This window comes from Corylus avellana, chromosome ca1 (genome assembly GCF_901000735.1).
Source record: "Corylus avellana chromosome ca1, CavTom2PMs-1.0".
NCBI classification, from domain to species: Eukaryota; Viridiplantae; Streptophyta; class Magnoliopsida; order Fagales; family Betulaceae; genus Corylus; species Corylus avellana.
Genome location: NC_081541.1, coordinates 4,424,352 through 4,450,631, shown reverse-complemented (window position 1 = coordinate 4,450,631; position 26,280 = coordinate 4,424,352). Strand labels below are relative to the sequence as shown.

General features: G+C 33.4%; 2 protein-coding genes across 2 annotated transcripts; both read right to left on the bottom strand.

Annotated features, from left to right (window-relative positions):
- Positions 1 to 10,306: 10,306 nt before the first annotated feature.
- LOC132167750 (uncharacterized) lies at positions 10,307 to 12,052 on the bottom strand. The gene has a single exon (XM_059578774.1). It carries the CDS (start codon positions 12,050 to 12,052, stop codon positions 10,307 to 10,309), a length of 1,746 nt encoding a protein of 581 aa, XP_059434757.1.
- A 3,434-nt stretch (positions 12,053 to 15,486) lies between these two features.
- On the bottom strand, positions 15,487 to 21,607 carry LOC132187350 (uncharacterized). Its single transcript, XM_059601643.1, has 3 exons — positions 21,509 to 21,607; positions 16,914 to 18,180; positions 15,487 to 16,725 (listed from the first exon to the last, which is right to left on the bottom strand). The coding sequence occupies exons 2-3, from the start codon at positions 18,162 to 18,164 to the stop codon at positions 15,847 to 15,849; spliced, it is 2,130 nt and encodes a 709-aa protein (XP_059457626.1). The 5' UTR covers positions 18,165 to 18,180; positions 21,509 to 21,607; the 3' UTR covers positions 15,487 to 15,846.
- Positions 21,608 to 26,280: the final 4,673 nt, after the last annotated feature.

Genomic DNA, 26,280 nt, shown 5'->3' with positions numbered 1-26,280 from the left:
TTTTGATGGGTTTGCTTGATCCTGGGGGCCATTGTGGTTTTGTGGTCGATCCATTACCCAATAGTGGTAAAATATATATTTTTTCCTTTTATCTATTTTGTAGAGCCAAACATAATAGATTATTTTTTTCTTTTTTTCTTTTTTTCTTTTTTTTTTTTGAGATAAGCCAAAAACAATAGTTATGCTCTTTAAGTGTACTTGTTCCATTTGCACACGATACAAGTGTTGACCAATTTTTAACCCCATAAATTGGCACGTCTACAACAAACTCAGCGCATCTACAAACTACTTACTCATTAAAGTGCAGCCCTAATTTATAGACTAGCTTCACAAGTTAGTTACCAGCTAATTTACAAAAGTTTTCCCTATTTTTCTCTTTAGTCTTTCTACCCTTGGATAGATTAAGTGCATGCTCCACTAGCTCAACAATTGTCAAAGCACCATAAATGATAAAATAAAACTTGTAAGATGAAACTGCTTCTTGCCGATCGATCTCTCACAATCAGGTCTCAACAATTTTATCACTTGTGCGAGAGACATGATATCAACGTAAAAATACTTGTTTGGTGAAAGTAAATATCTTATAAATCCCTAAGTCAACGCACTAAAACAGGAAACTCCTAAAACTCTTTTTTTTTCGTGTGTCAATCGAAAAGGCAAATTAACCCCTAATGTTATATTTTCCCTCAAATGTTTAACCTCAGTCCAAACTAAACGCACTATTTTGCCACGTCAGCATATTATTATTTTTATTAATTTAATTTAAAAATTAAATCTAAAAAATTCCACCCCTAACCCCTAACCCCTAAGCCAGCTAGCAGGCCAGGTCTTCTTTGAATGTGTTGGTGATTGCACCCTGCATCTCTGGATGACCTTGAGAAATGCCAACAACTTGAAATGAAGAGGAACATATTCCCCTTTAGAGAAGGGAGTGTATATGTATCTATAGTGTGTTGTGTATGAAAAGTTTGGCCATATGGCTCGTGTACGCCTTTGATGGGCACTAGCTATAGGGAAAATTCATGTCTGTTTTGTGTCTTCTTAAAATTAGTATGGCTTTTAAGATTCTCATTAAATCAATGGTAATTTTAAAAGCCACATCAATTTTATAAAGAGTTTTTGAATTTTGAGGGCGTAAAACGCGTAAAAATTCAAAGGGGTTTTGTAAGGACCTAGAATAAATCGCTAACCACATTTATGCTACTACCCTAAAATGACTAGTCAATTTAGATTTTCCTTAGAATTCATTATAAATCTTAGTTTCACCTAATAACTAGGCAATGTGGGACTTAGCACTCATGATTATCTTCATACACCATATACTCTATGTGTGCTTCTTCTCATTTTCCCAATATGAGACCAGGGTGTTACAGGTTTTGTGAAGTTTCTCATAATTGTTTTATGAGAAAGGATCATGAATTTAGTAGTTAATCTAAATATCTAGTCAATATTCTAGTATTTTTGAGATTTAGGTTTTTGAACACACACTCCATTTATCTAGAAAAAAAAAAAAAAAATGTGTATACCCCCTCAAATCGCACCATATTTTTTAATTTTGCCTTTATGGTTTAAAAATTGACAATATTCATTATTCCCTATTCAGTTTCTAAAATTGTCAATGTAACCTATCTCTTAACAATTTCAATTTTCTCGAATAAAAAAGGCCCACGTGCAACGCACTGGGTCCCCCATTTTTTTATTTTTTAATATATGTAGGGAAAATGAGGGCATTTTAAACTTTTCATCTCTCCTAAAAATTCACTTGCAGTGCCCAGCTCAACCCCCATGCAGATTAAGCTGCTGTTTAAGGCCCCAATTTAATAAGGCTTCTAATTAATAAATATTAAAAAAAATTGTAAAAAGCAATTAAAGCCCTTATTACTGTCCATATTCTTTAATTAAGGCCATCTAATCATGGTAAATAAGTAATTTCAAAAAGTGCCCCAATTAATGAATCCTAATAAAATAATTTTCATAAAAAAACAATTAATTACCTAATTGTGGTCAATATATATGCTTTAATTAAGGCCCCCTACTTTTTTTTTTTAAAAAAAAAATGCATTAATATCATTTGATTATCTAACATTGCAAAATATATAAGGCTTAAAAAATTGATAACAATTAATTAGGGAATCAAATAATAATAAAGACATTATTACATAAAATCCAATCTTAAACGTTCCATTCTTGAAGGTTGTGGGTAAATTTTTTTTGGCCTTGTGAGAAGCATTGAGCAACAAAAATTTTGGACAATAATAAATTTTGCATCCCAAAAAGCAAAAAGAATAATTTTTAAATAAAAATATAATATTACTATTAAAATAAATATTATTTAATTAATATTTAAATATAAGAAAAATTATCCGTTTAAACTTTTCACCCAAAACATATCGAGTCGGCCTTGGGCGCATGTGGGCCTTCTTTCGTTAGGCAAGATCAAAATTATTGACGGATAGTTACATAAACAATTTCAAATACTTAGAATAAGACAATTTCAATTTTTAAATATTGGACACAAAATTAAAAAAGTGGTGCAAGTTCTAAGCGCATTCTTAGCAGCCTTATCAAATTTTACTCACCAAAATAATCAAACGTAATATTTTCTCTATTTTAACTACCAACTTTTTTAAAACACCCTAGCAGCCTCACTATTTTAAGTATCAACTTTCACTATTCCATTTAAATATTCTTTTTTCAAATACATCTTTATATATATATATATATATATATATATATATATATAACTATTTCAAAGAAAAGGGAATGAGAGAAAAAATTTATATTATTTTTTATTCATTTGATGAATGAATAGTACTCACTGTCTTTAGTGAGTACTATTCACTCACCATTTTGTTTTGGTTAAAATGGTGAGTCTGAAAAGTGAATATTTAAACCACTTTTGCTAAATTGTCTCACCAAAATGATCAAAAAATAGTTTTGGTGGGGCAGCAAAGAGTGCTCTAATTAACTGGTAAAATGTTTTATTTTTTATTTATTTATTTATTTATTGAGTTAAGGCACGCAAGATAGGGGTTGTTTGTTAAACAACACCCCCCTTCCCAAATACAATAACTACAAAAAAAAAAGTTCTTACCGGCATTTTTTAACTAATATATCATTTACTTTTTAATCCTATTCAAATAAAAAAAAATCACTACAAAACTTTTTTTTTTTCACTTTTCAATACCATTTTTTTTAAAAATTTTTTTATACCAATCATTATTTTCTTTTTTATTTTTATTTTATTTTTATTGTGAACAATACCATAAAAAAACCATGTTGTTTGAAAACACTACCGCAATTGTTGACCAATTTTTAACCCCATAAATTTGCACGTCTACTAGACTAACATGTGAAGTTAGTCTATAAATTAGGGCAGCACTTTAATAAATTAGTAGTTTGTAGAAACGATGAACTAGCTGTTCGGTACAATATCACGTTAATAAATTAGTAATTTGTAGAAACGATGAACTAGCTCTTCGGTACAATATTGTACCGAACAGCTAGTGCATCGTTTCTACAAACTACTAATTTAATAAAGTGCAACCCTAATTTATAGACTAACTTCACAAGTTAGTTAACAGCTAATTAACATAAATTCTCTCTTGCAAACTTTGTCATGTTATACAGCTAAAGTGTCGTTTTAGAAAAGTTGAATCAAGTTTCTTGTCCAAGTTAAATTTTTATTAGGAAACTTTACTTAGCCTTGTTTGGGAAGCAAGATTTTCCAACTCAAACTGAAATTTTTTCTAAATTCATGTTTGGCAATTTTTTAAACTCAATTCAACTCAACTCAAAAAATTTCAACTTAACTCAAAAATTTTCATCCCAATTAATAAAAATTATAAATAAAGATTGAAAAAATAAATAAATAAATTTAGGGTAGCCGAAACACCCCAGGTGGTGGCTGGGCCACCCCAAGCCCAACTGGGGTGGTCCGACCACCCCTTAATATTTTATTATTTTTTTAAACTTCTTATTATTATTATTTTTAATTAAATTTAAAATATATAGAATATTTTATTATTATTTCTATCAATGGGACATATGTTTCATTTATGACCTTAGGATCTCTCTAGAGAGATCCTAATTATTAATTGGATATTCTCCAATCCAAAATGGATCGGAGAAAATCCTCTACCGTGTTTGACCCACATTCCTTCGTGGGCCATAGGTCGAATAATGAAGGTTGTTGATAGAGGACAATTTTCAATCATATTTGCTTTAACAAAAGGGACATATATAGCGATTCTGACATCATATGGGGACATAATTAATGGCGTTGGAAAGCTCATTTAGAGGGTTACAAAGTCATATTTCATTAAGTTTTTCTAATTCAAATGTTTACTAAGTTAAAATAGACCGTAAAAAGAAAATTGAAAAGCCGTACAAAATTGCTCGTTTGTTGTTTATGTTTGAACAAGCTTTAAAACGAGTTGACAAAATAGCTCGTTCAATAACTCATATGAAGTTGGGTTTGAATGAGTTATTCATAGATGCACTCGTTTAAAGTTGGGTTAGAACGAGCTGCTGTGTGAATTGAGAATTCATGTAAGAATACGAGGAAACCATAGTTAGGTTCGAAAGAGCCTCTTACACGTTCAGACAAGCTCCAATAAATTTTTGTAAACAAACTTTTATTTGAGCGTTTTCTTAGGTTCAGGAGTCTAGGTAGTATAAATATATGTAATGGCTATCTATAGCCTTAATTTATTATGTTATTTTGACCAGTTATCAATGAAAAACACTTTTAAGAGTGGTTTTCTTTTTTATCCACATTAAATCCTTGATATATTTGCCGATAGTTAAGAGTAGTAATTACTAACGTTCCTGCTGTGCTAGTTAATGCGCTTTGGACGAATTTTTTTGTTGTTTAGCCCACAAGATCTCCATCAACAATTAAATAATTGATGCAGTGCAACTTGACTTTGATACCAATTAATGCAGCGTGTCGTGAATAGTTTGCCAAGACAAACAAGATAAGAATCACAACTCTTCTTAAAACTAATAATCAATCAAGGATTTAATGTGGATAGAAAAGAAAACCACTCTTAAAAGTGTTTTTCATTGATCACTGGTCAAAATAACATAATAAATTAAGGCTATAGATAGCCATTACATATATTTATACTACCTAGACTCCTCAACCTAAGAAAACGCTCAAATAAAAGTTTGTTTACAAAAATTTATTGGAGCTTGTCTGAACGTGTAAGAGGCTCTTTCGAACCTAACTATGGTTTCCTCGTATTCTTACATGAATTGTCAATTCACACAGCAGCTCGTTCTAACCCAACTTTAAACGAGTGCATCTATGAATAACTCATTCGATCCCAACTTCATATTAGTTATTGAACGAGCTATTTTGTCAACTCGTTTTAAAGCTTGTTCAAACATAAACAACATACGAGCAATTTTGTACGGCTTTTCAATTTTCTTTTTACGGTCTATTTTAACTCAGTAAACATTTGAATTAGGAAAACTTAATGAAATATGACTTTGTAACCCTCTAAATGAGCTTTCCAACGCCATTAATTATGTCTCCATATGATGTCAGAATCGCTATATATGTCCCTTTTGTTAAAACAAATATGATTGAAAATTGTCCTCTATCAACAACCTTCATTATTCGACCTATGGCCCACGAAGGAATGTGGGTCAAACACGGTAGAGGATTTTCTTCTATCCATTTTGGATTAGAGAATATCCAATTAATAATTAGGATCTCTCTAAGGTCATAAATGAAACATATGTCCCATTGATAGAAATAATAATAAAATATTACATATATTTTAAATTTAATTAAAAAAATAATAATAAGAAGTTTTAAAAAATAATAAAATATTAAGGGGTGGTCGGACCACCCCAGTTGGGCTTGGGGTGGCCTAGCCATCACCTGGAGTGTTTCAGCTACCCTAAATTTATTTATTTAGTTTTTCAATCTTTATTTATAATTTTTATTAATTGGAATGAAAATTTTTGAGTTAAGTTGAAATTTTTTGAGTTGAGTTGAATTGAGTTTAAAAAATTGCCAAACATGAATTTAGAAAAAATTTGAGATTGAGTTGGAAAATCTTGCTTCCCAAACAAGGCAAATATTCTTGCTGATAGTTAAGAGTAGTAATTACTAACGTTCCTGCTCTGCTAGTTAACGCGCTTTGGACGAATTTTTTTGTTGTTTAGCCCACAAGATCTCCATCAACAATTAAATAATTGATGCAGTGCAACTTGACTTTGATATCAATTAATGCAGCGTGTCGTGATTAGTTTGCCAAGACAAACAAGATAAGAATCACAACTCTTCTTAAAACTAATAATCAATCAAGGATTTAATGTGGATAGAAAAGAAAACCACTCTTAAAAGTGTTTTTCATTGATAACCGGTCAAAATAACATAATAAATTAAGGCTATAGATAGCCATTACATATATTTATACTACCTAGACTCCTGAACCTAAGAAAACGCTCAAATAAAAGTTTGTTTACAAAAATTTATTGGAGCTTGCCTGAACGTGTAAGAGGCTCTTTTGAACCTAACTATGGTTTCCTCGTATTCTTACTTGAATTCTCAATTCATACAGCAGCTCGTTCTAACCCAACTTTAAACGTGTGCATCTATAAATAACTCATTCGAAACCAACTTCATATGAGTTATTGAACGAGCTATTTTGTGAACTCGTTTTAAAGCTTGTTCAAACATAAACTACGGACGAGCAATTTTGTACAGCTTTTCAATTTTCTTTTTACGGTCTATTTTAACTCGGTAAACATTTGAATTATAAAAACTTAATGAAATATGACTTTGTAACCCTCTAAATGAGCTTTCCAATGCCATTAATTATGTCCCCATATGATGTCAGAATCGCTATATATGTCCCTTTTGTTAAAGCAAATATGATTGAAAATTGTCCTCTATCAACAACCTTCATTATTCGACCTATGGCCCACGAAGGAATGTAGGTCAAACACGGTAGAGGCTTTTCTCCGGTCCATTTTGGATTGGAGAATATCCAATTAATAATTAGGATCTCTTTAGAGAGATCCTAAGGCCATAAATGAAACATATGTCCCATTGATAGAAATAATAATAAAATATTCTATATATTATAAATTTAATTAAAAAATAATAATAATAAGAAGTTTAAAAAAATAGTAAAATATTAAGGGGTGGTCGGACCACCCCAGTTGGGCTTGGGGTCGCCCAGCCACCACCTGGATTGTTTCGGCTACCCTAAATTTATTTATTTATTTTTTCAATCTTTATTTATAATTTTTATTAATTGGAATGAAAATTTTTGAGTTAAGTTGAAATTTTTTGAGTTGAGTTTAAAAAATTGCCAAACATGAATTTAGAAAAAATTTGAGATTGAGTTGGAAAATCTTGCTTCCCAAACAAGGCCCAAGCATTTACATCTTCTTTTTTTTTTTTTGAGAAACAGGATACTATGCTTTAATCCATTATCATAAAACCCATAGATTTTCGATTTTGTCAAATAGATTCACGCGGCCTGATTCATTATTAAATAATGTCAGATATTATAAGTCTATCAAACATTCATCTTTAAGCGTGTTGACAAGACACTCTCAACTAGCCATTGGTTATTATTATTATAATTATTATTATTGAACAAGAAAACAAAAATGATTAAAATAAAAAATTGGCAATTGCCTAGGTGGGCATGGAGGATAATGTTGCCTCCTTGCATGCGTACCCCCTCCTTGGCTGTGAGGCTTATGAAGGTCCCTTCGTGGTCATAGAAGGCCTCAAGTACATGGAGCTATGGAGCCATGGAGGTTGGACCTCCATGGCCGTTGAGGGCTCCTCTCTGGCGTTGGAGGTCCCTTTATTGTCATGGAGGCATATTTTTTTATGTTTTTGGAAAATAATTGACATTTTCGGCAGGACTCTATCGTGAGTTCATTTTAAAAACAATACATGTCTTTTTTCCCTCTGGGCTCTGGCTTTAATCAATGCTTCAAAAATATGTGAATGGGCCTGGTTGAAGAAAATGAATGCTCACAGCCTCAAGAAGTAAAATCCCCATATCAAATTTTAAAGCCCATCTGTAGCAGGAGCTGTACATGCCGAGCTCACTGACCATTAATGCCAGACATTCTATTAAAATTGCCCAACCCACAAGACACACGGCTGAACAGTCTGAACATCTCACACACACATTACACCAAACATCTATTCTGCACTCAAAACGCGCACACTTTCTTTCGTACTGACACGCGCAGACATCACACACTCTGTTCTCCTCACTATATATAAACGAGGAAACGATTCCAGTATTATCACATCCCGAATTAATTGATATTTGTTCATTAGGGTCGTTTCAGTTGCTAAAGGATGAGAAGGATCAAAAGTCAAAACAGTTCAAATGTTTGGGGCTTATCTTTGCGTTAACACTGCAAAAGTTTTTAAAACTATGCTTTCAAAGCTTTGAGAAAATAGCTGCTCGATTAACTCAGTTTCTCTTCAACGTTTAAAATAAAAACTTACGAATTGTGACCAAAAGTATTTCTGAAGGACAAGGATGGTCCTATGTAATATGCCAAATTTAGAAGAAATGGGAGTGTGTTAGAGTGTAGACGATTGTTGAGCTGATCCATAGAAATTTATAGAATCACTTCAAAAATTGGACTCCCCTGTTTCTTGTATTGCATTTTTGTATGTCATTGCCTTTTAATATAATTTTTATGAAAAAAAATTAATAGGATCTTATTAATAGGAAGTTAGTGTAAGTGCATATTTAATATAATTTTAGAAGTTAACACTTCATCATTGGATAACTCTCTTTCTCTGTGTTGTTCTCTTGGTTCGCCTACACATGCTTCTCCTTCCACCCTATTCTACTGTATTAAAAAAAAAAAAAAAAGAAATTGGATCTTTTAATGTTTATGTACCTTTCCTTCAATCTGAATGTCTGTTTAGTTAGGAGAGAGTCATTTATTAGTTATCCATTTCCTTTGTTTTGGTGGTGGGATGGACGGAGTTGGGTTTCATTTCTTGTGCCTTGACATGTATTCATTAAACTGCAGACTGCCAAGAAGATCGCTGATAAGCTCGCAAATTTCCAGTCGGTTCTTAAAGAATTTCAGAAGGCTGCAACTGAGAGGGATACAAAGTATGCTCCTTTTGTTCCTAATGAAGTTCTTCCATCCAGATAGTTGTCTCTTCACAACTTGGCTAGTTCTGCATCTCCATATTTCTATTTTTGTAACTGGTATTCGCCTTGTTTGGTTTATACTTTAAAGTCTCAAGATACTGAATAAGGGTCCGTTTGAGTTTATGATTTTAGAAAGTGCGATTTAAAAATGTATTATTTTTAAAAATGTGATTTTTAAAAATGCAGTTAAGCATTTAGCAAAATTGCAGTTTGACTTTTAAAGTTGCAGTTTAACCTTTAAAATTGTGTATTTTCAAAAAAACAATTTCTTACTTATGATTTGAAAACGTAAATTTTTGCGATTTAATTTAAAATTGTACTTTTTGTTTATATGAAATTGCAATGCCAAACGCACCCTTAAGGTGCATTGAAGCCCGAAGGTAATTATATTTTTTTGATAAACTTGTTGAATTTTGTAAAAATAAAAAATGGAAGTGCATAAGATTTCACAACCTATGAAGTTGGAAGAAGTTATTACATAAAAAAATTTGACTTGATTGGCAGAACCCAAAATTGTCAATGTTTTCCTTTCCAAATTTGAACCCAAGTAAATTTATGTAAATTCATTTTTTTTTAAGTTCATCTGTTATGGGATGAAGCAAGCATTGATGATGTTACACATGGCCAGCCTCACTGCCGGTATCATCAATTATGTAACTATTTCACCTAATATTTTGCTAAAATTGGGCTGCACAATGCAAACATTAAAACTCCACAGATATCCATGAGAATGTCAATTTATTTCTAGGACAGATCGATTAGGCAATATTTAGCAATGTCAGCGAAGCTTGAGCAATTATTTGATCGCGCACGCCCACACACAGGCATAAAGACTATACATATTTTTAGCAGTCATCTTTGATCAAATATTTAACTTCCACCCCTTAACTTTCACAAATTATTATGCAGTTATGATGCCCACGAGCTGGAGATGAGTTCATCTAGGACTCACTGAACAGCAAGTTCTTCTTCTGGAATTTAAAAAGTAAGAAGAACCACTAATGGATTTAACAGAAAAAGGGCCCCAAATGTCACAATGAATTAAATCAAAAGGTTGCTTAGAAACAGAAGAACTATGGGGAAAAGACAATCTGTGTTGCTTAGCCAAAGGGCAAATACTGCAAGTTTTATTGGATTCATGAAGAAGCTGAGGAATTACAGGGGAAATTAAGCATCTTTAAAGGCAAGTCAGAGGGATGTCCTAATCTGAAATGCCACAAACTAGCATTGACAGATTCAACAAAAAAACTAGTAGATGCCAAACTAGTGACTGCATTATTAAACTTGAAAGAACTGAAATTTACAGAATTCAAAGGTAAAACAGAAACTGGATTTTGCAGCAAATGATATAGACCTCCAGCATCTTCACCCACACCAATCGTTCTCCAACTTGTAAGGTGCTGAATGAAACAGAATTTTGATAAGAAAATGAAACAACACTGTAAGCTTTTAACCAACTTACTAACAGATATCAAATTGAATGAAAAAGAAGGAATACAAAGCACATCAGTTAATGTAAAAGATTCTGAAATCTTAATTGTGCCAACATGAGTAACTGATGCATGCTGTCCATTAGGTAACCTTACTGTTTTTGAAGTAACAGAAGTGAAAGTGGTGAAAAATGAAATAGAACAGATCATGTGATCTGTAGCTCCAGTATCAATGATCCAAGGAGCTTTGACAGAATTTGTTAATGAATTTTGTTGAGTTAGAGAAGTAGAAGATGCAAAAACTGAATGTTTTGTATCTAAGAGAGATAATGGATAGGTAATTGAGAAATTACTTGCACCTGTCAGATTGGTAGAAGTGTCACCTTGAATAGGATCTGCTGAAATCTGACTGGAGAGTGGAACTTGATGGACAGAAGATTCAAGTTCTGGAATTGGAGGCTTGAACATGTCCATAAGCTGCTGACATTGTTCATAGGTGATAGGCAACTGAGGAATAGTGTAGTTAGAGACTTGACTAGCAAAATGTGGAGCATTCCTTCCTTTGGTGAATTTGTAACCAGGGGGAAAGCCATGAAGCTTATAACACCTTTCCATAGTGTGTCCAGGAACACCACAATGAGAGCATATGGGCTTTTCCTTACGATTCTGATAAGATCTATTAGCAGCAAAACGATTTGGAGGAACAGCCTTTGAAAGCAAGGCAGTAGTGTTCTGATTGAAGGAAAAACTGGAAGAAGAAATCAATCGTTGCCTTTCCTCTTGAATAACAAGGGAGAAGACTTTATTAATAGAGGGAAGTGGATCAATCAACAAAATTTGTCCTCGAACCTGGGAATAACTCTCATTCAACCCCATCAGGAATTGGTAAACATGCTGTTGCTGGTGATAAGACACGATAATCTTCAAAGCTCCACAGGTGCATGTAGGAATTGGTTGATAGTTATCCAGCTCATCCCATAAACCTTTCAATGCAGTAAAATAGGAACTTACAGAACTATTTTCCTGTGACAGAGAAGAAATAGCCTTCTGGAGCTGGAAAATACGCGGCCCATTGTGCTGAGAAAAACGATCATGAAGGTCGTTCCACATTTCAGAAGCATCATCGATATAGATGATACTTGTGGCGATCTCCTTTGAAACTGAGTTCAATAACCACGATAGAACCATATTATTACATCTAGTCCATGCCAAACCAGTGGAATCAGCAAGATTGGAGGGCTTCGACAGAGTGCCATTAACAAAATCCAGCTTGTTTTTGGCCGAGAGTGCCATCATCATCGCCCTTTTCCATGAATTGTAGTTTTCTCCATTGAGCTGTTGAGAAACAATCATGGCACCTGGACTGTCACCATGATGAAGAAAGAAAGGACTAGAAGAGTCCATTTCTGTGGAAGAAAAAGTTGTATTTGAAGAAGCAGCAGGAATCACCATTGAAGGAATGCAGTAAGGAGATATGAAAAACAGAGAAAACAGAGGAGAAGAAAAAAAAAATGAAGAAGATGCGGAGAATTCAGAGAAAAAGCTCTGATACCATAATGGAAATGGAAAAGAATGCTCAAACTTGGAGAAAAAATCAACTTAGCTTCTCATTTAGAATTGCATGTACACTATATATACCAAGTCTGTTTCAGCTTAGTATGAAAAACAGAATCAGTTTGAACACGTGTAAAATAACCAACTTACAACTGAAAGCTTAACTAATAAACTTGTAACTTAGTAACTAAATTGCTCCTACAATTATGGAGTCTATTGCATGCTTATTTGGCAGCAAGGTAAGTCACTTGCTTTGACTGCTCTGCTTGTACTCTTTGGCTGCTCTGCTCTACTTGTACTCTCAATACATAATATTAACAAAATACTATTCTATGTTCATAAACTTGTAAGTTCTTTGCCTTGAGAGATTATAATTATATTTTATTGTTATGGCATAATGTGAGAACCAAAAAAAAAATGGTTTTCAATTATTAAATTTTCATTTGTGATTTTATAGCCTTTGGTTAATTGAATTTCTAGCTAGGAAAATGTGTTCTTCCCCCACCATATCCTCTTCTCCTCCTGGTGGGGGCCACACAAGTGGTCTATCCTAAAAACTCAAAACTCCTGCTTACATAAAGAAAATGGGACATATAAAATGTCTACTTTCTGTGAACTGCGGACGTTTTCTAGAGGATTGTTGTCAAAGGAGACCAATTGATGTTCTGTACCTAGAAGATACTTAAAAATATTTATTTTCTTGTTAACGCACCTACACAAATGAAGTAGACTTCCTCTTTCTAAGACTTGATTTTTTTATTATTATTAATTTTCTTCCCGTCAAGCCAAATGCCTCTCAGCTCTTTGGTCGCTGGTTAGAATATCCCAGGTGATTCCAGAAACAAGATAAATTTCATGAATTACAGGGCTTGCGTGGCATATAACGGAAAAATCTAGGTTATGTCTTCAATGCTGCCTGCATCAGTCTCAAAATGTGGGTCTCTAAAGGGAGGAGGCCATTGGGCTTCCAGCTTATCAATACGTATATACTGCCTTAGCTTAACTGTACATACTGCCTGAACATTGCCAGTCAAGACCCTAAAGGTCTTTGAGACAAGATCGGGTTAGCCAACCAGAAACCTAGATGCTTGCGTGAATGTAGAATAGTGCAACCTAAGTTTCTATTACATTTTGTGTAGACAAGAGATCGCACGGTTGGACGTGCTGGTTCATGATCAAGGTGCAATGATTCGTAAACCCTGTGTTCATAATAGTCATATATCTACTAAATTTTTCAAGTTTTCACTCTTGGTTTCTTGAAAGCTTGGCATACTCTACAATGATTATGCTAATTAATTAATGTGTGCTCTTTATCGTCTCAGACGATGTTAGTGCTGCAACTACGCAAGCTAATTCACAACTTGTGAAAGCATCCAATATCCTAAAATCTAGTTCATCTCTGGTAAAATTTGATTAAAGTGATTTTCTTTCGTTTCATTTTTTCAATGTTCTTCGAGTCGTAGTCAGAGAAAATATGTACATGCCTAGATCATTAACAACCAGGTTTGTCCTTTTGCTGGGACTGGGATGTTGGTCGTAGTTTAAAAATAACTCTTAACCATGCTTTAGCTTACATTCAAGTGACAATACCAAATTTTTTCAATATCTGGACTGGCATCAAGTTTATAAATTTTACTTTTGGTAGACATGATCCCTGGGCTCTTGTAAAAGTGGGGGTATATACTCTCCTGTTGTATTGACTTCAACTTGATAATGGTAACAGGAATGCTCTTATCTTCTGTTATTTTGCTTATGACCTTTTCTTCCTTTTCTCATTAGACAGCCTGTTCAGAGATCTACCTGTTTCCATTCATGCTGTCTTTGGGCCCAAGATGGTGACCTTGAGATCTGGCCTAGGACATGTCGTTTAACAATGAATATATATTTGATACCATTGTCACATTCAATTTTAGCTAATTGTTGTTCTTCTTATTAGACGTTTACTTTTAATATTTATGGTAATTGTAATATCACTGGTTGACAAGATCAGTCAAGTTGCTTAAATAAATTTGCTCTTGGATTATCCAAATTGTTGTTCAGATGCAACGGAGTCAACTTCTGTTTACTAACACGTCTGATATTAATTTCTCATTACCTGTTTACAGCGTATTTTCTGCTGTCGATCTTTGGAATCGTTGTGATTATTATCATCATAGTCCTTGTAAATTGAGCAACAAATCACACTACAAAAATTCAATTTTTTTGTAACAGACCGTTTGTGACGTGTCAAGGCTGTTGACACGTTACTAAAGGTTAGTAACGTGTCATTGGTAACGTGTCTGGAGCGTGTCAACCCAGACATGGCCTCCAGTGTTCCTTAGTTGCTCTTATCAAACACTAATTACACAGCATATAATATAAGGTAGTTGACACCTCAATACTATACAGAACAATTATTTGGAGCTTATATCCTCTTTGCAAGGCTATTTATTGCAAATCATGTAAAGTAAATGATTACCCTGTTATTACTAATAAAAGTTCCTTCTCTTGTGTGTGTAAATGATTGTTTTTTACATTTTCATTGTTGTATTCAAACTGTCATCATGTTTTTTCTGTCTCAACGACAAAGTCATTAACTCGGTCTTGAACATTGTAATAAAAACAATTGATCTCATCTTCATTGTAAAAGGAAATGAAATTTAACTTTGCAGGCAAACATGCAGATACTCAAATGCTGAACAAGTTTTAATTATATGATTTTTAATGATTTTTACTTGAACTATTGGGGAATAATCATGGACTACTTCAAACTATAGAAACCACCCAGTGGAGGCTCATAATTCTCAGGAAATGCAGCAGCAAAATCTGCACTATTTAAGAAGAAAGCTAACAGAAATTCAGCAACAATGCAAAGGCAACAAAGAAACAAGACTAAAATCACCAGAGGTAAGAATTGTAAAAGAGTTGTCACTGCAGCATTAATCATATATTTTTAAGCTAATATGAAGTGTACATTTTTCAAGTAAATAAGCGATGAACAATTTTTTTTTTTTTAATTAGGTTGGAGAATTTTTTTTGAACTTAATTTATTAAATATAGCATGCAATTTTCACATAAATGTATGTGAAAATCATTTAAAAATGCATCTATAATAAAATATGCCTTTGCGAAAAAGAGGGGCTAGGATCCACTTCACTTGCGGTGAAGATAAGTCATTTTATAGTCAAGATTTTATTTTGTGACATTTAATGGTGTATATAATGTTACGTGTTGAATATGTTACCAATTCATTCAAAAATTTTAAATGACGTTAAATTCAAGAAAATAAAATGAAATGGCTAACGAAATGAAGAGGATCATATTCCTGCATGCTTTCAAATGCGATGGGTTCGAATAAACACTCCTGCCCATTTTACAAAGAGGTCTCTCGAGCCCTACAACAGTTCCTAACTAATCGTTGTGCATATCCAACATATGTGCATACTTATCTACATGTATTGAGTTGAAACAAGTAATCAAGATGAATAATAACTAATGAACCTCAGTATGAGAATATCTTATATTGTAAACTGCTATGTTTAAATTTGAAATTGTAAAAGTTAAGATAAATGAACTTTGAGAAGAGCTGCGCCTGAAACGACAAATGAAGGTGATAAAAGAAACCCATGAAACTATGAATAAGAGGACAATAAAATCTTGATTTATCAGCCATTCTGAGAATGAAGAAAGAGGATATGATTAACCAAAAACACTTATAGTAGTCCATCACCTGCTTTCAGTAGTCCAACACCCGCTTTCCATCCCTTCAGCATTGAAGCTTCTGCGCATTTCTTGATTAAGATGGATTTTATAGATGTTAAGCGCTCGAGTTTCCTTTTTAGTGCCTCGATGTCTGTAGCAAGTTGATCAAGGACGTTGCTTCCTTGCTTTTCAGCAGAAAGACCAAAATGAGCAAGTGCAACTCTCTTCAAATGATCAGAGGCAAATTGAATTCTAAAGTCCACCCATTTTGAGATTTCCAAGATTGTCCACCAGTTGAGAAGATCATTTGTGGTGATATCCACAACTTTGGTATTTATCATGCTATATATGCACTCACATAACATGTGCAAGAAATAAAGTTTCACGTTTGGACTTAACGTGGACCAAGCAGTACTAACAGCCCCGTGTTTGGAAAGCATGTCCTTTAAGATAGGGGCCAACTTTCGAGTAATCTTGTAATCCTCAAGATCGACAACCTCTTCTTCTGGACGCAGCTTATAGCAAAACTTGAAATCCGGAATCTGAACATCTTCCTTTGTATCCCGAAATTCTATAGGAATCTCTATGCCAATATCAACAAATTTCATGAATTTTGTGTAAGCCTCGTCAACCTCGAAATTAAATTCTGTCCATTGATCTTCTGAAGTAATTATTTCCCAAAATTCCTTATTCCCTACCCAAGAACTAACTCTTTCAAGATTATGATTCAATTCAGATTTCTCTGCTTTACTCAAAGAATTAAAAATATCAAACAAGGTTAAAGCCGGCTTGGTCACGAGTTCTTGTTTCTCGCGAATCAAATTTCCAAACTGTCCAAAAGGATTCCTCAGCTCCACATCTCCATGTTCTCCCTTTAGCAATGATACTACCTGTGAACCAACCAAATATTTGAGTCACCAACATGAACCCATTGTAAAAATTTTGTTAAGAGGAAATCATAGTGGTGCCAAATTATTTATTTATTTATTTCCCTAGCGCGCTGTAAGTTATTATTTTTACTTTGAAATCAATCTTCAACAATATATAAGATTTGATATATGAGCAATTGCTTAAGTACCTCTGAGATGACGCAAGAAATTCCGGCAACAAAAGGACATTCCTTGCAATAATAAATGGGCAAGAATGGGTCTCTTTCTTTCTCACAAACATTACAATAGAATTCGTCCGGCTCGCAATCCTTTTCATCTTCAATGGGACAAATTGTAAGGATAAGGGGATGAATGTGGGATTTGTGTTGAATGGTATATGGTAATGGACCACAGCTAAGATGGAGATTGAAGTCACAATGCAGATCTAGACATCTGAAAGCGTATGATTCACAAGTGGATTTGCATGCGCTGCACTTGATCCGTTCATCACCTATATTGTCGTCGAAATGCAGATCTAGATATCTGAAACCATATGATTCACAAGTACTGGATTTGCAAGCGCTGCAGTTCTTGATCAGTTCATCAACTTTTCTATCGATGTCCAAGAATAGTAGGAGGTGATCGTGGCCTTCGTATGTTATGGCAGGCATTATCACACTAGCGCATTCGGCGTCCAAGCAAAAGCTAGTCTTGGTATTGTTACAGCACTTACAAAAGTAGGCGACGCAGCCGAAGTACTCGTCCCCGTAGATATCCCTGCGACAGGCATTGCATTTAACAGCATCATCATCATCATCCTTGATGCGTTTTGGGGTGCGAGGGTGGTAATGATCAATATCCTTGATGGGTTTTAGGGTGAGACGGTGGTATGGATGAAAGGGATGGAAAATCTCTTCTGGCAAGTTCAAACACGAGGGATGGAGAAAGATGCCACATTGGAGGCAACCATAGGTCTTCGGGTCCGAGCAGTATTTTCCACATACGCTGCAGCGAATGTGACTGGCAGGTATGTTCTCCAAGGGTACCCATGGATGCTGGCGGTGACTAAAATGTGTACCAACAACGACTGCCTCCTCCCCTTCTTCCATCGCAGGCCTTATAAAACCGCACTTAACATCAAGGTTGACGTCGCACTTGTCGCAGTGGAAGCTGAAGCCCCAGGAAATTTTGCCACAACCATTACACTTAAATTCAAAAAACTTGTTTTCTGGGCGTTTTAGGGAAAGAGGGTGTGGGTGAAGAAGGGGGTTGTGCAACTCCTGCGGTAGCTTTGCACATGATTCGTGCAGGGTGAACCTACAATCAGATTCCCTGCAACTGTAGATCATCACACCTTCATCGCAGTATTCATAGCATACTTTGCATCTAATGTTATCTTCTGTCTTCTTTTCACTCAGCGATAACTCATGCTGGTGAGTGAAATGCTTAATAACCTCCATCTCTCTGTCTTTCTCTCTAGGTATGTTTTCACCCAAATCACGAAAAAGGAATATTAGAGAGTGATCTGCTAAGAAGTACCTCTTCAACATTTTTCTTACATGCAATTACATATAATGTCAGACATACATGCAGAAGAATGAGAGAATATTTAAAAATACATTTATATCATAAAGCAAAAGGATAAAGATACAGCAAAAGTTGTGCAGGTTCCCACCACGGTCACCTTTTTCTGCTTTTTTTAGCCCACACCCTCTCAAAAGTCTAAATTATAGATGAGAGAGGGAAAAAAATATGTTTACTCTCCCATTAGCCATTACAGAACGTTTGCATTTATCTCCTAAATTATTATTTCTTTTACTTATTTATAACCTTTCTAACTATTATTATTATTATTATTATTATATTTCATTGACAACCTCTGATGATCCAGAAATTTAAGCAACGAAATTCACATCAAGGAATACCTGAAATCAACGAGAGAGCTGGCTCTCTGAGATTTGTCATAGTCAATACTTCCGATGTCTAAGTCAAAAAAGTAGGATATTTTGGGAAGAACATAGGGCCTCAAATAATAGGATGGGGCATACACAAACATGCACAAAGCAACAAAAAAAAAAAAAAAAAAAAATCATTTGTGCTTATGACTTCAGAATTTATTTTTCGTGACATCTCGTGTAGGTTCAGAAATTCACCTTCTTCCGCAGGTTTTCTCATTGTTTTCATTCTCTTCATACACACTGGGATTATATATAATGACATTCAACATATGAACAAAAAGTAGGGAAAACAAAACAGGAAAAGGATCTACAATCGTGTTCTCCCCCACCCCCTGCTATAACTAGGCAGATTCACAATGAAAAGGATAAAAAAAAAAAATTTCAAATTGGGTTGAAAAAGAATTCTCAAACTTAGTCTATTAAATTATCATTTATCCTTATACTCTAAAAATATGTGATAATTTGCTCCAAATATAAAAGTTAGTTCAATAGATTGAGAAGGAAGAATCCAACTCAATATAGAAAAAAGCTGTCCCCGCTAAATTGTTAGTTCAATATTATCTAATTTTTTTTAACATATTGTGATTTTAACTTCAAAATATGAAAATCATTCTACCAAACGCAAGCTTCTGAAAATGTTATGCCAATGGTACATTGTTCAGCAATTCAAGACCAGCTTTGGGAATAAGCTCTATAAACAAAATATGGAGGCCTCAACGCATATAGAAGTAAACAATATATGCAGAATTCCAGCACTCCCCTTGTAGTTTAATCAAGACATTTTTCCACTAGTAGCTGAAATGAACGTACATTTTGGATTTTTAAGACATTTTTCAGTACATTTTGGTTGGAGAAATATTCTTGAATTTAATCTATTAAACTGATATCTTTAGAGCATGCAATTTTCACGTACATTTTTTAAAATGTACGTGAAAATCATTTGCATCTATAATAAGAGGGCCAGCTAGGATCCTCTCCATTTCACTTGTCTACTTGGTATACTAGGGAAAGAGGGTGTGAGGGAAAGAGGGTGTGAGTGAAGGGGGTTGTGGAACTCCTGCGCTAGCTTTGCACATGATTCGTGCAGGAAGAACCCACATAATTCACTTCAACTGCAAGCTTGCATAAAACCTTATCTTCTCTTCTTTTGATCTCTCAGCGATAACACATGCCGGTGAGTGAAATGCTTAATAATCTCCATCTCTCTCGTCATTCTCTAGGTTTTAACACAAAATCACTCACGAGAAAGAAATAGAGAGTGATCTAGCTAAGAGGTGCCTCTTCAACATTTTTCTTACAATTATAATTATTAGCATATAACCCGCGCAATGCGCGGATGTTTTTTCATTGTATTATTTTAAGGCATAATGGGTTTGGATAAAAAAGAAAAATAAAAAACAAATAAGTGCGTTATGAACATTCTCAATCAATTAAATCTGTTTTAGAGATTTTTACTACATTATTCAAACAAGATGTTTCTATTATCTAACGATGATTAATGGGTTTGGTAGCTTTGGAAGAAGTAAGCCCCATGCACTATCAAAGTTCCCCCATCAAGACATCATCTTTGAAATGTAATTTTATAAAGTTTGCTAGAACTTTTTGGATTTAGAAGTACTTCAGAAATTTACTGCAGCAATCAACTTCATATTTACTTTCTGGGCTATAGGTTGCAAACATTCACAGGTAAATGAAAATCTCCAAGTATGGTGTGCATGCTAGCAGTTGGGGCTGATTGGCTGAACTCTCTTGATGGGATGCTTAACCTCATGATTCCAAAGGCAAACTGATTGACATTGTTTGCAAATAATAAGTTTTGAGTCCAAAGGACCAAAACCTCCAGACACATTATTCATTAGGTCATTCCGTCGCGTTGCATCATTTGGGTCTCATCTGTAAGTGCATCTTTATAGTCTAGACACAAACATTATTCAGTAGGTCATGTTCTCTTACTGGAAGCGACTTGAGAGCCTATGTGATGTCAGGAGGTGGGCTTACACTAATGTTAAAATTGCAAAGGTGGGCTTATACTGACAAAGGCATAAATACAACTATAAAACACAACACAAATTGAAACTCAAACACAACTTTCTTTTTGCTGTAGAGAACAACGCAGGGTAAAAAGAAAGAGCGCATTTAATGAGTTACATTACATACTTTTCACATATTGAAACCTTAGCCAAATAAGCTAGCCAAATAATTAATCCGATGCATAATAAATTATACCAAATAAAAATGCAAGATCTGTGTCGAATTATACTCTCACGTACAAATCAGAGTTCAAATTTCGAGTGAAATAAAATAAAAGATTGAAATAGTGAAATTTTCCAAATAGATGTCCAAAATATTCTCAAATTTTCTCAGCAACTAATCATAATCATAATCATTAGAAAAACAGAGTAAGAACACGTGATTAAAGAATATGTGCTGTGAATTTAGACAATTAGATAAGTGAATACAATTCAAAGTGAATACAAATTTAATATATAAAACTCATCTCTGAACACAATAAAATTTCATATATATATATATATATATTTCTTAGTAATCAAAGAAATCGTAAAGATACAAAAAGTTGACATAACGTAGAGATACAAAGAAACTAACCTGAAACCTCAGCAACTAATCATAATCATTAGAAAAATAGAGTAAGAGCACGTGATTAAAGAATATGTGTTGTGAATTTAGACAATCAGATAAGTGAAAACAATTCAAAGTGAATAAAAATTTAATATATAAAACCCATCTCTAAACACAATAAAATTTCATATATATATTTCTCAGTAATCAAAGAAAACGTAAAGATACAAAAGGTTGACATAACGTAAAGATACAAAGAAACTAACCTAATACGTACAGAGATCAAGAGACGGTGGAGAGTGGGAAAAACCCTATTTGCAGGTTGAGTTATATAGAGATTGAAGTCGGTGGAGAGAATCCTAGAGAGACTTTTCTAGAATGTGATTCGACGTGTATATATATATATATATGATTATGTTAGTACTGAAAAATGATTTATAAAAAAAAAAAATTATATTATAAATCAAAAAGATAAAGATAGAGCAGAAGCTATGCAAGGTTCCCACACCTTTTTCTGCTGTTTTTAGTCGACATGCACCTTCTCTGGATCTCTCAATTTCTAGATGAGAGAGGAAGAAACGGACAAGTGATGATAATTTGGAAAGGGATGGTACGTACCATTGGCCCCCCAATAATATTTCGCATTGCTTTCAACATCTCACCATGTAATTGATGCTTCCACCTAGTCACTTAATTAAGCAATTCCCCAATCCGGTCCTCTAGACTTGTCTCTGCGCCTCCATCTTGAACAAACACAAACCGGCAAGAAAGGAGGAGGGAAGGGCATAGAGCAAACAAAATCTAAAAACTACCTTATAAATTTTTATTTTTTTCAAAATTTTTGTAGGGAGATTGGCCCCACCGGAAAATAGAAAATGGCTTTGAAAGAATATATGCAGTAGTCTTCGAACTGAATGGATTCAGCTTCACAACCAACAGTTTATAGCTAACACCATATAATCAATATCAGGGCTTGTCTTAATAACTAAGAACCTTGTTTTGGACATCTCGTGTAGGTTCAGAAAACTAACCTTCGACCATAGGGGGGTTTTATCATTGTTTTCATTCAACCAACATGAACAAAAAGTGGGGAAAACAAAACAGGAAAAGGGTCTATCATCGTGTCCCCCTACTATAAAACTAGGCAGATCCGCACTAAAAATGATAAAATTTCTTTCAAATTTAGTTGAAAAAAAGTTCTTCAACTAAGTTAAATTAACATTTATCCTTAAAATATGCAATTCTTAAATGATCACATGCTCCAAAAATTTATGTGATAATTACGTGCTCTAAATGTAAATGTTAGTTCAGTAGATTGGGAATGAAGAATCCAACTCAGTTTAGAGGAAAATTGTCCCTACGTACTAAAATTGTTTGTTCAATATTATCTAATTTCTTTAACATATTGTGAAAATCATTCTACCAAACGCAAGTTTCTGGGACTCTAAAAATATTATATATGCCAATGCTAGCTACACTTCAGCAATTTCAGACCAGTTCTAGGAACAAGCTTTATAAACAAAATATGGAGGCCTCACGCATATAGAAGTAAACAATATATGCAGAATTCTAGCACTCCACTAGTAGTTTTAGACATTTTTCACTAGTAGCTGAAATGAACATTTTGGATTTTTATAACAATACTTTTCAGTACTTTTCCACAGCTTTAAAACCCTAAACCACAACAATTGCTTGCTTTTCATGTCCTCTTTCTTACCATCTGTGCTCACAATTTATTGACATAAATAAGAATAACTAACATACAATTCCAAGGTTTCAAGACTATAACAGCTGAAACTCTGGGCATATACTAGTAGTGTGATGTATGTATTCTTCAATCAACAAGCATTTTGATATAATTAATCCCATGGCAGTACCAGTAGGTAGGATATTTATGCATTATCAGCTGCAGAGTATTGTTAGAGTGTAGAGGATTGTTGAGTTCCATAGAAATTTATATAATCAGTTCAAAAATTGGATTCCCTTGACGTTTCTCTTGTATTGCATTTTTATCTTTTTAAGTCAAATGTATGCGAAATTTGTAGATTTCATTGAAATAAAATGTATGTGAAAATCGCATACTCTAAAAATATATGTCAATTTTAATAAATTGAATTGAAAAAATATCTTACAACCCAATTTTTTTTTTTTTTTTTTTTAAAAAAAAAACTTTGTCATTACAAAAAAAGAAAACAGGGCATTTAACTCGCATTGACAAGTTAAACATGAGTAATTTTAGAAATTCCTTTCTAAAAAAGATGTGGCTTTTAAAATCATCATTTGATTAAAATTAAATCATGATTAATTACAAGCCCAATGGTGATTTAAGAGCCAAATTATTCTGAGAGGGACACAAGAGTTATATAAGATGAAATGTCAAATTTAAAATTGATAAGAATATAATAAATAATTAACAATATGATATACTTAATAATATTGAAAGAGATTTACAGAAGTGAAAAACTAGAACATACCATATATACCATCAAACCAATTTTGAAGATTTCAAACATTTAAAACTATATGTTTGAAAAGCTAAAAAAAAACTATAATCAATCGTGAACATATATAAATAAATATTAATTCACTGGAGCTAGGCCTAGGCGGCCCTCGGGTCAATCCGCATAATCACGTTAAAGAATTTGCTACTAGTTTTCACATTTGTTTAGAATCCCTATAAATTATAATGTTTAGAAAATTTGAAAATATCATTTTATTTTTTTGCAAATTTGATTATCTTCAAATATTATAACTTGTTTGGATGTGTGTCAATTAGTCTAAATTAAAAGAATGGACCGCAAAAATGAATTAGTTGTGAAGTTTGTCCTGTCCTAAATTTTGTAGATCCATGAGTTGAAATTTGAGGCACAGCGTAATGAAGGAAAGGGATATTAACAATTTTTCCAACTCGGCATTTCCTTGTGACCACTCAAATACGTTAAGTTCTACTTACCTATCATAATAATTTATGGATTCAACCTTTATTATCTTCGATCTCCCAACTTCCACATTTATTTGGAATCGAATATTATTGTTATCAATTCATTAATTTTGGTTGAAAAGCCGTTGTCAATTATTAAATGGTTCATTTATTTATACACCCACTTCAAGCATATATTAGTCTATGAGAATTAAATCACATGGACCATGTATGCATGTATGGTGTGATCATATATATATATATATGTCAGTACTGAAAAATGATTTATAAAAAAAAAAATTATATTATAAATCAAAAAGATAAAGTTAGAGCAGAAGCTATGCAGGTTTCCCACACCTTTTTCTGCTGTTTTTAGTCCACATGCATGCACCTTCTCTGTATCTCTCTCTCAATTTCTATATGAGAGAGGAAGAAACGGACAAGTGATGATATATAATTTAGAAAGGGATGGTACGTACGTACCATTGGCCCCCGGCCCCAATAATATTTCGCATTTCTTTCAACATCTCACCATGTAATTGATGCTTTCACCTACGTACTCACTTAATTAAGCAATTCCCCAATTCGGTCCTCTAGACTTGTCTCTGCGCCTCCATGCTGAACAAACACAAACCAGCAAGAAAGGAGGAGGGAAGGGCATAGAGCAAAAAAAATTTAAAACTACCTTATAAATTTTTATTTTTTTCAAAATTTTTGTAGGGAGATTGGCCCCTCCGGAAAAAAGACAATGGCTTTGAAAGAATATATGCAGTAGTCTTTAAACTGAATGGATTCAGCTTAATTCACAACCAGCAGTTTATAGCTAACACCATATAATCAATATCTGTGCTTGTCTTAGGGGATGTTTGTTAAACCCCCTCACATTCCCCCACATCCACCACACTATTCACTTTATTTTTTTCCCAAAAAAATATTCTTACTTTTATATCAAATCACTTACTTTTTATATCCAATCATTTACTTTTTATTACTATTCAAATAAAAAAAATCACTACAAAACACAATTTTTTACTTCTCAATACCACTTTTTCATTTTTCCATACCAATTATTATTATTTTTTTCTTTTTTTTAATCCATAAACAGTGCCGTGGTCCATGAACAGTGCGGTGTGGTGGGGTGTTGTTTAACAAACACCCCCTTAATAACTGAGAACCTTGTTTTGGACATCTCGTGTAGGTTCAGAAAATTAACCTTGTTTTCTCTTTCCTCTCTCCTTTTTTATCTTCTGGTCTTTTATTGGGGATTGTATTGAGATTTTATAAAAAAATGAGGGTGTGTAGGAAACTTGTATTTTGTAAAGAAATAATATTTTAATGGTATAAAGAAAGGTAATTGAAGCTATTGTGAAATATATTTTCATAGGGAAGCAAAAAATAGTTTTATTCCCTAAATTCAGATAAAATCAAAGGGAAACTGTTGCTAGTACTCTAAGTAAAGAAAACAAAAGTCATTCTTTCAAACAAACTCGCTCTTTTAGCATTATTACTAGTTTACTACTAAGTAAATATATGTGTTTACTGTGTGCTTTAAATGCAAATGTTAGTTCAATAGACTGTAATGAAAAAATCTAGCTCAGTTTAGAGAAAACCTGCTAAAATTGTTAGTATGTGAAAATTGCATACTCTAAAAGTAGATGTCAATTTTAATAAATTGAATTGAAAAAAATATCTTACAAGCCATTTTTTTTTTTTTAAATGTCATTACAAAATAGAAAACAGGGCATTGACAAGTTAAATATGAGTAATTCTATAAATTCTTCTTGTGTCACTTTAAAAAAGACGTGGCTTTTAAAATCATTATTTGATTAAAATTAAATAGGGGTAACTTCACTTATACCCCCTATACTTTCACCCTTTTTGCAGACACCCCCCCATTGTTCAAAAGCTCTCACTTTGGTGTATCAAACTTTCATTTCCTTTCAAATACCCCCCTACCGTTAGCTTTTGCAGTTAAATCAAACGTTTAATTTAGTAAAAGACCTTTATACCCCTAATTTTTTTTAAAATTTCAAATTTACCCTTATTTATAAATAAAAAATTATAATTATAATTATTATATTAAAAAATAATATATAAAATATATAAAAAAGTGACCCA